Source organism: Bos taurus, chromosome 6, assembly GCF_002263795.3.
Source record: "Bos taurus isolate L1 Dominette 01449 registration number 42190680 breed Hereford chromosome 6, ARS-UCD2.0, whole genome shotgun sequence".
Classification (NCBI taxonomy): domain Eukaryota; kingdom Metazoa; phylum Chordata; class Mammalia; order Artiodactyla; family Bovidae; genus Bos; species Bos taurus.
Genome location: NC_037333.1, coordinates 104,991,286 through 105,004,520, shown reverse-complemented (window position 1 = coordinate 105,004,520; position 13,235 = coordinate 104,991,286). Strand labels below are relative to the sequence as shown.

Here is a 13,235-nt window from a genome sequence, read left to right as displayed (position 1 = left end):
GCATTATATGTAAAAGTATCAGGGGAAAATCAGTGTATTTAGCCAATGTAAGCCATTTCAATCCCTGAGTTCTATTGTTGTTCAGTCGCTAAGTTGTGTCTGACTCTTTGCAACCCCATGGACTGTAGCATGCCAGGCTCCTCTGTCCATGGGGTTCTCCCAGCAAGAACACAAGAGTGGGTTGTCATTTTCTTCTTCAGGGGATCTTCCTGCATCAGGGATCGAACCTGTGTTTCTGGCATTGGGAGGCGGTTTCTTTACTACTGAGCCACCAGGGAAGCCTAATCCCCTGGGTGCCTCTCTCTAATCGCTAGCAGGGATTTTGTGCTAATTATTCTCCAGGTTTTCTTTAGGGTTTGACTTCTTTATGAGTGTGGCCCTAACAAACTAGTGTTTTGCTCTTCCTGGTTTTATAGTTGTACAAAGAGAATTATCCAAAGGTATTTTCTGTGCCGTGTACTGTTGAGTGCCATCTGTGTCATACGCCCAGCTACAGGTCATTGCTTTTTACTGCTCTAAGAATCCTTTGAATGATGTATCCCAATATGTTTATCCCTTCCCTTTCCCATGAGCACTGTCATTGTTCCCATTTCCTTGCTCTAGAAATAGTGCTATCATGAGCATCCTGGAACAACGCACAAGAGTTTCATGCTGACAGGAATGTTGACATCCGCTATGCAGTGCAGGAGACACCAGCCATGTGACTCCTGCAGACCTGCACGTGGCTAGTGGAATGGAAGAACTGAACTTTTAATTAATAGAAAGTCAAAGAGTGCACCTCTAGTGTTACCAAAAGGCCGGGGCATGGAGAGGGGCGGTCTGGTTGATCACTGCTCAAAAGCCAATGAACAGGCCAGGTTGGTAGAAAGGAAAGTTTGCTGAATTTTAGATGCCAGCAACTTGAGGGGGAGGGCAGCCATCTTTCCAAAGACCAACTCCCCCCATGACAAGTAGGGGATAAAAGCCTTTGTAGGCTACATGAAAAAACAGTACAGTCAGCTCTGACAGTCATCTTGATTGTTTTAGGTAGAGTTAACGTTCAGTTCCAGGGTCAGTTGGTTTCCATTTCCTTGAGGCCAGTTCTCAGAATAGCTGCAGCTTATGTCACAGTTATAGTCTGGTCATCATGTAGTTAATTTCTCCACCTTGTGAGGGTTTCAGTATCTATAAGACAGCTCACAGGATATGGCTTAGAATATTGTCTATAGCCCTTGAGGCTCTAAAGGTCCTTGACTATGCTTAATAACTAAATTATTATTTGGTCTCCTTTGACCATTTCCCTTTGTTTCTGCATGATCTCATTTCTCTGATTAAACTTATTCTTTGACTAAAGTTTTCCACAGACAGAAGGTCCGCAGAGGACATGAGGGGAAGGACCATAAGGTCTCGCTCTGTTTCACTAGGACAGATCCACTCTGAGTGTCATTGCGAGGTCGTAGGATGAACACAACTCGCCTTGACTTGCTCATGCCCAGCGGTGCTCCAAAGAAGCTGTGGCTATTCACAGTCTCAATTGTGTTTGCATGGGTATGAACATTCATGTTTCTCATCAACACTTGGTAGTGTCATTGTCAGACTTCACATTCTTGCCAATCTGTTAGTGTGAAATGGTATAAAGTTATGATTTTATTTCATATTATTCTGAATTACTAAGAACAATGAGCACCTTTTCACAAGTGTGTTTGCCATTTGTATTTCCTCTCCTGTGAAATGCTCGTCCATAAATTCTGCCCTTTTTCCTATTAAGGTCATCATTTTCTTATTGACTCAGAAAGAGTTTTGTTTTTGTTTTTTTTTTAATTCAGGGTATAAATTATTTGTTCATTACGTATCACAATACTTCCCCATTTGTGGCTCTTGTACTGTTTGTATGGTACCTTTTGTTTGTTTGTTTTGTTGGGTCAAGAAATAGTGACTTTATATGGAAATCCAGCAGACCAAGAAGGTGGACTAATTAATGTCCCAAAGAAACATCTCTATATGGTAGCTTTTTATGAACAAATGTCCTTGATTTTGGAGTAGTCAGGTTTTTTTTTAAATTTATGAACCAAGGTTTGTGAATGTGAAAGTGTTTCACAGAAAACCTCCAATATGATTATGTCCATTTTACTGATGGGGGAAATAAAGCCCAGATGGATTGTGGCACTCCCTAGCATCAGTGATGAGCTGCATATTTGCTGGAGTCTGATCCAGAATTGAGCGAGGTCTGTGGCTTCTTAGGCAGGGTCCTTCTCACTACAGATGTCCTGCCTAAAATCTCCGAGTTCAGAGGACACTGGACAGACCCTCCCACACCATCCATACTTAGGAGGGGTTGAGTAACTTCTCAGGAGCAGCTGGGCAGAAGGTGAATTTCTGAGTTGTTGTAAAGGGAGAGAGGAGACGGGGAGAGTGACACATACATTTTCTGACAGTACTTTGCCAGACGTGCTGCACTGAATCAATTTGCCCAAGGGAGGCAGGGATGGAAGCGAGACAGTGGCCTCCAGATCAAGTCAAAGGGAAAAGTGTCAGTCACTCAGTCGTGTCCAACTTTTTGTGACCCCATGGACTGTAGCCTGCCAGGCTCCTCTGTCCATGGAGTTGTCCAGGCAAGAATACTGCAGTGGGTTGCCATTTCCTTCTCCAGAGGATCTTCCGAATTTAGTGATCCAACCTGCATCTCCTGCATTGGCATGTGGATTCTTTGCCATCTGAGCCACCTGGGAAGTACCAGATCAGGTTAACCAGATTCAAATCCAGACACCAGCTGGAGAACTACAGGCAAATCACTTGCCCTTTCTGATCCTCACTTTCTCACCTAAGAGAAGGTTAGGAAGATCGGTTTCACAGCTGCTGTTAGTAAACACCAAAGGATCCCAGTAACATATAATCCACTCACCTCCCCAAAACACACACACACACACACACACACACACACCCCAGCAAGGGAGGCCTCAGAGGTAATGGAGAGAGTCTGAGCTCCCAAGTGGGCCCACTTCAGTGTGAGTCCTGACTCTCATGGACCCCTACAAGGCCTTGGACATGTTTCAGAAGCTCTCTAATCCTCAGTTTCATCTTTTGTTAAAAAAAAAAAAAAAAGAAGGAAAGATAAATGGCTCTATCACAGTGTGAGCTACAGGGATCCGATGAGATAATGTCTGTAATATTACTGACACCCAGGAGGTGCTTAATAAGTGCATTTCTCTTCCCAGATTAAATGCAGCCGCAGCTTGCAATAATGCCAGGTTGCCGCATGACCGCTGGCAGGAAATTATTTAGGGCAGATGCCGACGAAGGTCCTTCAGCTGCCAGGACCAGGGTGAACTTCCAGCTCCCAGGCATTCTGCTCCCCATCCATCCAGGTCTCCTCCTGCCCTCTCCAGTGCTGGCCCTGACTTCCTGAAGGAACCTCTGGGCTTCGCATGGCCCAAGCCTTCTTTTTCTCATTGACTTTCTCGAGCTTATTTTTGTTGTTGTTTTTGAGGACTGCTTTCTTTTCTTTATTTAATTAATTTTTACTGAAGTATAGTTGCATTACAACATTGTGTTAGCTTCTACTGTACGGCAGAGTGAATCAGCTGTACATGTATATATATTCCCTCTTTTGCAGATTCCCTTCCCATTTAGGTCACCACAGAGCACTGAGTAGAGTTCCCTGTGCTGTACAGTTGGGGTTTTTCTCATTGACTCATTAGCCAGGTCTCTCCTCGTCTTCTACCCCATCCTTACTTTCTAGACTGTGAGCACAGTGTGAAGAACACTGGCTGGGGGGATAGATGGACAGGTTTGAATCGGCTTTGTCTCTTGGGTCCAGAACCTGCACCCATAACTGCATCCCTCTCAGTTTTTTTATCGGAAAAACAACACACATGCCATAGGGTGGGTGGGAACATTAGATCAATGTTAAATCAACAATCCTGCTGTTAGATCAGATTTCCCAGGGTAGCTCATTAGTCAAGAATTTGCCTGCCAGTGCAGGAGATACAGGTTCTATCTGTGGGTCCGGAAGATCCCCTGAAGAAGGAAATAGCAACCCACTCCAGTATTCTAGCCTGGAAAATTCCATGGACAGAGGAGCCTGGCTGGCTTCACTCCATAGGGTCACAAAGAACCAGACATGACTGAGCTTGTGTGTGTGGGGGGGGGGGGCGGGCGCGCGCAGAGCTATGCTGTCTATGTCACCCTGGACAGGCAGGATGACCTCCCTCTGCCTTGATTTCCCCATCTGTAAAAAGGGACCCATCTATTTTCCCGAGGTGGGAAGTGCGCATCTGTGGAAAAGCTCCAGCTCCACCAACCCGGCAGAGGAGATACCTATCTATCCCATTCTCTTCTCTCCTCTCTGGTCTCTAACCACCTCCCAACACCCTCCTAATGATGCTTCTCATTCAGGAGCAGGTGTCTGCAGAGCCAGCTCTAGAATTGGGGGATTCTGTGGGGCACGCATGTCTGCCACAAGTTCCACCCCCCATAAGGGTGACCCGGCCAGACTTTTCCTCTGAGGGTCAGTGGGGCAGAGCCTGTGCCCTGGAAGTGGGCCTGCTCACCTGGCCTTCCCATCAACTTGGCTTCCGAGAGTCACAAGGTGGGCAGTGTTCCTTCCCAAGGTGCCCACAGTACCAGAAGTTTCTTGGCTCAATTCTGTGGCATGGTGAGAAAAATCCTGGCTCCACCCTTTGGGTCTTGTGAGAAAGGAAGCCAAGCCAATGACAGCTCTGCAGTTGACAGCTCTGAGAGGTCCCAGGCATCTCCACATGTGGCCAGGGTAGGCAGGGAGCCGCTCTGAGCCTCAGTGTGTCTGTACACCCCATGAACACTTCTGGAGCACCTACTATGTGTCAAGTGGTCTCCCAGGTTCTGAAAACACAAGAAAAATAACAACGCCTGTCTTCCAGCAGCTCACCTCCCTGGTGGGGGAGAGGGTTAATGAAGGATCCTCCTGGGGAGTGGAGAGTGATTTGGTAAGCAGTGAAGAAGGGTAAGTGGAGAGCTGGGGAAGCCCTTTAGAAGCAGTAACTGGAAGAACTTCTCAGAAAGAAAGCTGAGATGAAGAGAAGTGAGATGTGCAGACATATGAAGATTATTCCAGGGAAAGGGAAGAGCAGGTGCAAAGGTCCTGAGGCAGGATACTGGAGGAGTATCATGAAGGCAGTGTAGTGGGAGCAGAGAAACGGCATGAGAGAGGGAGGTCAGAGAAGTCAGGGTGCTGAGTGGTGGCCGGGCTTAGAGGCCATGGTAAGGACTTGGGCTTTGCTCGCATGACTTGGGATGTCATGATGTGTCTGGAGCAGAGGAGTGGCATGCTCTGTCTTTTTTAAATATTTCTTTCTTTCTTTACTTGGCTGCATCGGGTCCTTAGTTGCAGCACATGGGATCTTTCTGCCGTGGTGCACACACTTTCTAGTTGTTGTTCAGTAGTTGCAGTGCATGGGTTTAGTTGCTCTGCAGCATGTGGGATCTTAGTTCCCCGTCCAGGGCTGGAAACCACATCCTCTGCACTGCAAGGCAGATTCCTAACCACTGGACCACCAGGGAAGTCCCCACACTCTGTCTTTTGCTTCACAGAACCACTGTGGCTTCTCTCTTGAGGATAATATTAAGTGGGGACACCAGAGAAGTAGAGAACTCCATTGAGAAGTTCTACTAACAATCTGACCCAGAGACGATGATGTGTATGCATGCTCAGTCACTTCAATCATGTCTAACTCTTTGTGAATCCATGGACTATACCCCGCCAGGGTCCTCTGTCCATGGGATTTTCCAGGCAAGAATACTAGACTGGGTCGCCATGCCCTCCTCCAGGGCATCTTCCAGACCTAGGGATCAAACCTGCATCTCCTGCATTGCAGACAGATTCTTTACCACTGAGCCACCAGGGAAGCCCAGAGATGATGATAACTTGAACCAAAATGGTAGCTATATAAGTGGTAACAAGTGCTCATATTCAGAATATACATCAGGGTAGAGATGACATGATTTCCTGATGCATCAGATGTAGGTGTGAGAGAGAAAAAGTGTTTAGATGGTCTAAGCAAATGGAAGGATGGAGGTGCCATCAACTGAGATGAGGAAGACCAGAGGAGGAACAGGTTTAGGGGCTCTACTGAGACCCAGTAAGTCAAGATGGCCATTCAGCATACAAGCGGAGATGTTGAAAGGCAAGGTGGATATATCTCATTTCATCTTCAAAGCAGCATGTGGTATAGACTGTGTTATAAATGAAGAAACTTCAATCACTGCTTTGAAGTTCTATCTTAAATGGCACATCTTCAGTGTTGACATCTTGTGTAAATGATGGAGTCAGGATTTGAATCCCACCCAGCTGACTGCAGAGCCCATGCTTTCTCTTCTCTATTCTGTTCCTGGAATCTCTGTGGACAAGTGGAAGGCACACACCCTTCTAGACAAGCCCTCCGAGGTGTGGAATGTTTATGCCATCCAGAACTGCTCTATGACTTCTACAGAGAGTGTCTCATTTAATCCTTTCAACAGCCTTCAACTCCCATTGTTATCCTTATTTTACAGCTTTGGAAACTGAGGCACCAAAAGCCTCAGAGTCAGTAAATGGTGGGTCTAGGAGGTGATCCAGAGATCAAGCCCTTCAACACTATGTCATGTGTCAAAATCAAGTGTTTGTCAAATCAAAGAGTAGTGTGTAATTGACTAAAATCATGATATTGCTGATTGTGAAGTATCATTCAAAGACAGTGTTATCTTTTAATCAACAGACATTTGTAGAATGAAAAAGCCTTTGCCCTGACAACTGGAACCTATAAAGTCTTTTATTTAACAAACATTTATTGATCAACTACTACGAGCCAGGCACTGGAGAGACACAGAAGCCCTAGGGGTGACCAAGTCATGAAGAAGCTCAAGGTCTGGCACAGTAGCCAGGGTCATTCCAGTCCAAGCATTAAGGGCTATAATCAGGATATATAAAGTACTGTTGGGTGATTACATTCAACATTTCTCTTTTTTCTAGTCTCTCTTATTTGTGTGAAGCTGTATCAGGATAGCAATCAGTGAACTACATCTTTTGCATATTAGAAAAAATGGTGTTATCTTGACCTAGCCTGTCCTCTGTAATTTTCTTATCAACTGGGGAATTTCACTTCCCTTTTGACATCACACTTTTCTCATGCGTATAGTAGCGGGGGGTTGGAAGGCAGAATGTGGCTGATGGTAAATATGAACATAGGATAACATTCAGCAAGCATCACATTTTGCTTTCGTGATGATTAATTTTTTAAATATTTATTTATTTATTTGGCTATGCCAGGTCTTAGTTGCAGCATGCAGGATCTTTGATCTTTGTTGCCAGATGAGGAATCCTTAGTTGCAGCAGCTGAGATCTAGTTCGCTGACCGGGGATGGAACCTGGGCTCCCTGCATTGGGAGCTCAGAGTCTTAGCCACTGGACTTACCCGGGGAAGTCCCCATGATGATTCATTTTTATATGCCTTGTTTTCAAAATAAATAAAAACTGCCACTTCCTCATCTTTGCCAGGGTTTAAAGCTGATTCGTGTGCACCTCATGTGAGAACGTCTCAGGTAGACATTTGTAAGGCACCTTGGCCTGTAGAGGAGAGCCTCACACATGCTGTGTTTAATCCAGAAATGTTGATCCAGGGATGGGAAACTATTTTTTAAAAAATAAGCCCAGAGATGGTTTTGCAGCCAGTCTAGCGATTGTCTTTCTGATGCCTTTTTGTCTCTGCCTTTCCACAGCAAAGTCTGGACACCTACTGTTTCCTGGTTTTTGCTGCAATCTGCTTCGCAGGTGCCCTCTATTTGTATTTTGTCCTGCCTGAGACCAAAAACAGAACCCATGCAGAAATCAGCCAGGCATTCGCCAAAAGGAACAAGGCATACCCACCAGAGGGGAAAACTGACTCAGCAGTAACTGATGATAAGATGAACATACAGCTTGAACCAGACTCCTCCTCTGCACTGGAGAACTGAATCAAAAACAGTGTTGTCTGAATGGACAGGCTCACCATTTTAATACCAGAGAGTCCCCTGCAAGTTTAGCCTGATGAAATATTTAAAAATAAGCCTTTGCTAATCTAACATTGCAACCCATTTGGGATTTCTTCACAGCTGAATCCCCCAAAGTCTTCTGGCAGTTGGATTCGCCCTTTCAGTGGACCCAGTATTCTTCTGTAGAGATCCATGCCCTGCCTTCTTCACGACTTAGCCCATGGTTTCAAAATGAAATTGGGGACACAGCATTTGAATGCTTTCTCAAAGGTCAGCGATCTGGTCTGACAGAGGACTCAAAGGGCTTCCAGTCCCAGCTCTAACAGTAGTAGCCTTGAGCTGCCCTCAGCCTGGATCCTGAAGCTTTCAGGGACCCTTGGCTGTGATCCCGGATGAAGGTTTTCATGCCTCCTAATCAATCTTTGACTCTACTTTATGGATCTCAGACTCAGGAGAAGCTGCTCCCAACCCACCACCCTCCAGGTCCTATCTCTCCCAGGCCATCCCTGGGAGACTCCCAAAACATCTTTTCTGAGTATCAGATGTGCTCACAGCGGGCATAAAGGGGATCAATATAGAAGACCTGGAGAGGCAGATGTGAGAAGTAACCTCCAGAAGCTGAAAGAAGCAGGACCACAAATGGAGCTCCATTCAATTGAAAAGGACAGTGTTAAGAATGATTCTCATCTCAGGATTTCAAGATTACTGACTTACACTTTCACACATGTAACACCCTTTAGTCTACTTCTGGTCCAGAGTGCGCACCAGAAGAATTGCTTTTATTGGAGGAAGGAGCAAATGAAACAGTGTAGACGTAGTTACAGGAGCACTGACCACCACCTAGATCACGATGTTGAAGGTCACACCCTAAGGATACACAGCAGTGAGCAGTAAGAGTCCCGAGTCTAGACTTCATGGAACAGAGTTGCTGTAACAGCCCTGAACTGTCTAGCAATAACCTTTGCATGTGAAAGTCAAAATTTCTCTCTTGCTTAAGCTACTCTTATCTGGGGTTTCTCTTCCTCATGTCTAAACCAAAATTCAATTCATCTGGGTCATGACAAGAAAGAGCCCAAGGCAAATGAGAATATATGAAGCAAGCTCAATAATTTAGACAGTCAGCAATCTGTTTCTCCAGGGCACAGGTGCCTCCGTGTTAAGGGAGCATGGATTCATATTCATGTTATGTAGTTAATGCAGCTTTGAGGTAGTCTGGGAGCTGTCTATGGTGCTGATCTGGGATTTCTGCCTAACGATCTAATTTTTCCTCTTTATAATCTTGCGAAATACTTTCACATTGTTGCTTACAATGCTGGAGATAACCTATGAAGTACATATTACTGGATTCATTTAATTTGATCCAAACCCTTGGAGTTCTTCCAGCTCCAAACCCAGCCAAGGTTAGTGCCCCTATCACTGTACTAGGGACCTCAGGAATTTGGCCCCAGCCCCTTGTCTCCAGAACAATTACTTTAATATGTATCCCTCATCCCTTCCACTGTGACCACCTGACATCTACTTGTCTGTGGTGGGTTGTGGAATTATCAACCCAGTGAATCAGGCCTCCCAGAATGCATGCTCTTGTATAATTCCCCACTGTACTGAGTGGATTTGGCCATGCACTGAGATATCAGAAAATGTGACACAAGCAGAAGCTTAATAAGCACCTGCACTCCAGGGCTTTCCCTTATAATGTGCTAATATCATCATTTGTGTAAGCCCAATCTAGCTTCCTTGAGGATTCAGTTCAGTACAGTCATTCAGTTGTGTCCAACTCTTTGTGACCCCATGGACTGCAGCACACCAGGCCTCCTTATCCATCACCAACTCCTGGAGTTTACTCAAACTCATGTCCATTGAGTCAGTGATACCATCCAACCATCTAATCCTCTGTTGTCCCCTTCTCCTCCCACCTTCAATCTTTCCCAGCATCAGGGTCTTTTCACATGAGTCAGTTCTTCACATCAGGTGGCCAAAGTATTGGAGTTTCAGCTTCAACATCAGTCCTTCCAATGAATACTCAGGACTGATCTCTTTTAGGATGGACTGGTTGGATCTCCTTGCAGTCCAAGGGAATCTCAAGTCTTCTCCAACACCACAGTTCAAAAGCATCAATTCTTCAGTGCTTAGCTTTCTTTATAGTCCAACTCTCACATCCATGCATGACCACTGGAAAAACCATAGCCTTGACTAGATGGATCTTTGTTGGCAAAGTAATGTCTCTGCTTTTTAATATGCTGTCTAGGTTGGTCATAACTTTCCTCCCAAGGAGTGATTGTCTTTTAATTTCATGGCTTCACTCACCATCTGCAGTGATTTTGGAGCCCCCCCAAAATAAAGTCAGCCACTGTTTCCACTGTTTCCCCATCTATTTGCCATGAAGTGATGGGACCTAATACCATGATCTTAGTTTTCTGAATGTTGAGCTTTAAGCCAGCTTTTTCACTCTCCTCTTTCACTTTCCTCAAGAGGCTCTTTAGTTCTTCACTTTCTGCCATAAGGGTGGTGTCATCTGCATATCTGAGGTTATTGATATTTCTCCCAGCAATCTTGATTCCAGCTTGTGATTCATCCAGCCCAGTGTTTCTCATGATGAATCACTGCATTAGAATTGTGGTGGTCTTTTTTTTAACTTGAATGTCTCCCCTACTAGGCTCTGGAAGCCTACAAGAAAATAACTGATTCACCTCAGGATCCCATATTCTTAGTAACTGCTCATTACATATTGACTGAATGACTAAATGCCATGGCATAGTTGTGAAGAAGATGTGATGGGAGCCCTGAGGACAGAATGACTGTAGCTTAGGGTGATTAAGACAGATTCTTTTGAATGAAAGCATGTGAGCTGCATGTCAGATGAAGATTAGGCTTTCATCAGACTGAGAAGGTGGGAAGAAGGTGTTTGAAACAAAAGGGCCAATGGCATGGGAGTAAACTAGTAAATGGCATATTCAGAGAAAAGCAAACTATTGGTGTGACCAAACAAGGGGGATGTGAGGATAAGAGCAGAAGATGAGGCTGGTCACTAGTTTTGGTCTAGACTGAAAAATCATGACTGTGGCACCAAGTCCACCTCCTAAATATGCCTGGGACCAAGCCCTCCCCAACGGCTTCCATCTATGGCTGTTAGACTTCGGTCTACACAGGCAACAATCTATTCTGATACTACTTCTCAACTGAATAAATGATGGAACTTGGGTCGATCAGATGGCTATTATCAGAACTTCTCATTTTTCTTCCACTGGACTTCATTAGCTGGTTGTGTGCCCCAAAGGAGGGAGGTCGTGTTGAGTGACAGGACTCAGCAGCTGCTCAGAGTTTCAAACATTTGCTGTAATTTACACTAAGATGTGGATATAATTATCTTTATCAGAATGACTTCCCCTGGCAAATTTGTACAGTAAGTCAAGTAAATTTCCTCTCATTAAATCACAGCATTTAGGGACCGCAGTTTGTCTCAGCCAAGAACTGGAGCTTGGAAGTAATAAAGGCAAAGGAAAGGAAAAAAAACTTGGGTTCTCAGCAGGAAGTGTGGGTGGTGAAAAGACGGAGGCCGTATTTCAGAAGTGTGTTGGAAGCCCAGACCTGCAGGAATTCCAGGACTGTACGCCTCTTGAATTTAGAGCAGACACATCTCCGCTATTCACTACCCTACTCTTTGCCAAACTGAGAATGTTGCATTCTGAGTAAGATTTAGAAGTAAAAAAGAACAGCTACATGAAAGTATTTTCAGTGATGGGATCAGATCCTTCAGAAATGGGCTTGTGGTTTCATCCCATGAACAAAAATAAAAATAAATATTTTTATGCTGGAACAATGGTAGATGTTTTCACACACATTATCCCCTTTGGTTCTCACAACAAAACTGTGGGGTAGGTTGTGCATGTGCTTATAATGCCCGTTTCTTTACCTTCTTGTGATTTAACCCAGTTCTAACTAAACAGCCTGAAGTGGACCCTGGGGACACCCAATGTGTCATGAAGAAGAAGAATGCTTCACTTCAGTCGTGTCCAACTCTTTGACCCTGTGGACCGTAGCCCGCCAGTCTCCTCTGTCCATGGGATTCTCCAGGCAATAATACTGGAGTGGGTTGCTACTTCTTAATCAAGGGGATCTTCCCGACCCAGGGACTGAACCCACATCACTCGCATCTCCTGCATTGGCAGGCAGGTTCTTTTCCACCAGCACCACCTGGTTACCTGCTAAATCCCTAGTAGTAGCCACAGTCCCTTGCACCACAATGAGTAATAAAGAGAGAGCTGGTGGATGAACAGATTGTGAATGAGGTTTTGTTTAATCAAGGAACTTTGACTGACATATTTAAAAGATACCAGAAGTCATTAGGACAGTAAAATTTGGCTGAAACCTGGAAGCCCCGGTGGCTCAGAGGTAAAAAATCCACCTGCCAATGCAGGAGGTACAGTTTGATCCCTGGGTCATAAAGATCCCCTGAAGGAGGAAATGGCAACCCACTCCAGTATTCTTGCCTGGAGAATCCTACGGACAGAGGAGCCTGGCGGGCTACAGTCCATGGGGTCACAAAGAGTCGGACATGGCTTAGCGACTAAAACAACAACAGCAAGCAAACAACATACCCAGCCAATGAATGTGTATCAGTTAGGACTGCTTAATTTGCAGGTGACAGTCCTAGCTCATACTAAGTTAAAAACTAAAGCACAACGTTTTTCTTTTGCTCAACAGGGAAGCTAGTAAGGCAGCCAACTTAAGTCTTGCCTGGATTCAGGGACTCAAATAATACCATTCATGGTTCCATTCCTGTCATCTCTCTACTCTGCTGGTCTCTGCTTCTGAGTTTCTCAGTATAGCAGCCTCCTGTACCCCAGCCTTGCACCTTCTCAGCTTGGTCGCCAATGGGAGGGAAAAAATCATATTTCTAGTGCTATGGAACAAAACACCACAAAAATTGGTGACCTAAAGGAACAGCCATTCTTCTGCTCACGGTTGTGTGGGTCAGCAGGTCAGGTGGGGATCAGCTGGGTAGTTCTTTGAATCCATGTGGCATCTTCTGGAGCTGACCAGGCATTTGTAGTCAGAGGGTGTCAGCAGGAGGCTGGTTGGTCTCAGATGGGCTGATTCACGTGTCAGGGGCCTCAGCTGAGATAGCCAGAATATCTGGGATGTCTGGGCTTCTCTCTCCATCATCTCTGTCTGCATCAAGTGTTTTAATCTCAAAGCAGCTGCAGCCTGGCTTGCTCACCAGGCAACAGGATTCCAAGATTGAGAACAGAATCTGCAAAGCCTCTAGAGGCTGA

The 13,235-nt window shown here is 45.2% G+C and overlaps 1 protein-coding gene across 5 annotated transcripts in view; it reads left to right on the top strand.

The window, feature by feature from the left end:
- The window catches only part of SLC2A9 (solute carrier family 2 member 9), a 280,693-nt gene that overhangs the window by 220,558 nt on the left and 46,900 nt on the right, over positions 1 to 13,235 (top strand). For 3 of the 5 annotated variants that reach the window (XM_015471765.3, XM_024993633.2, XM_024993632.2), the window contains one exon: positions 7,711 to 11,168. The exons of 1 other annotated variant lie outside the window; for it this stretch is intronic. In XM_015471765.3, coding sequence (XP_015327251.2) covers positions 7,711 to 7,944 — 234 coding nt within the window. In that variant the 3' untranslated portion in view covers positions 7,945 to 11,168. Of the gene's footprint in view, positions 1 to 7,710; positions 11,169 to 13,235 lie in introns of those variants that run through there. One more of the 5 variants, XM_024993634.2, reaches the window with a different exon arrangement.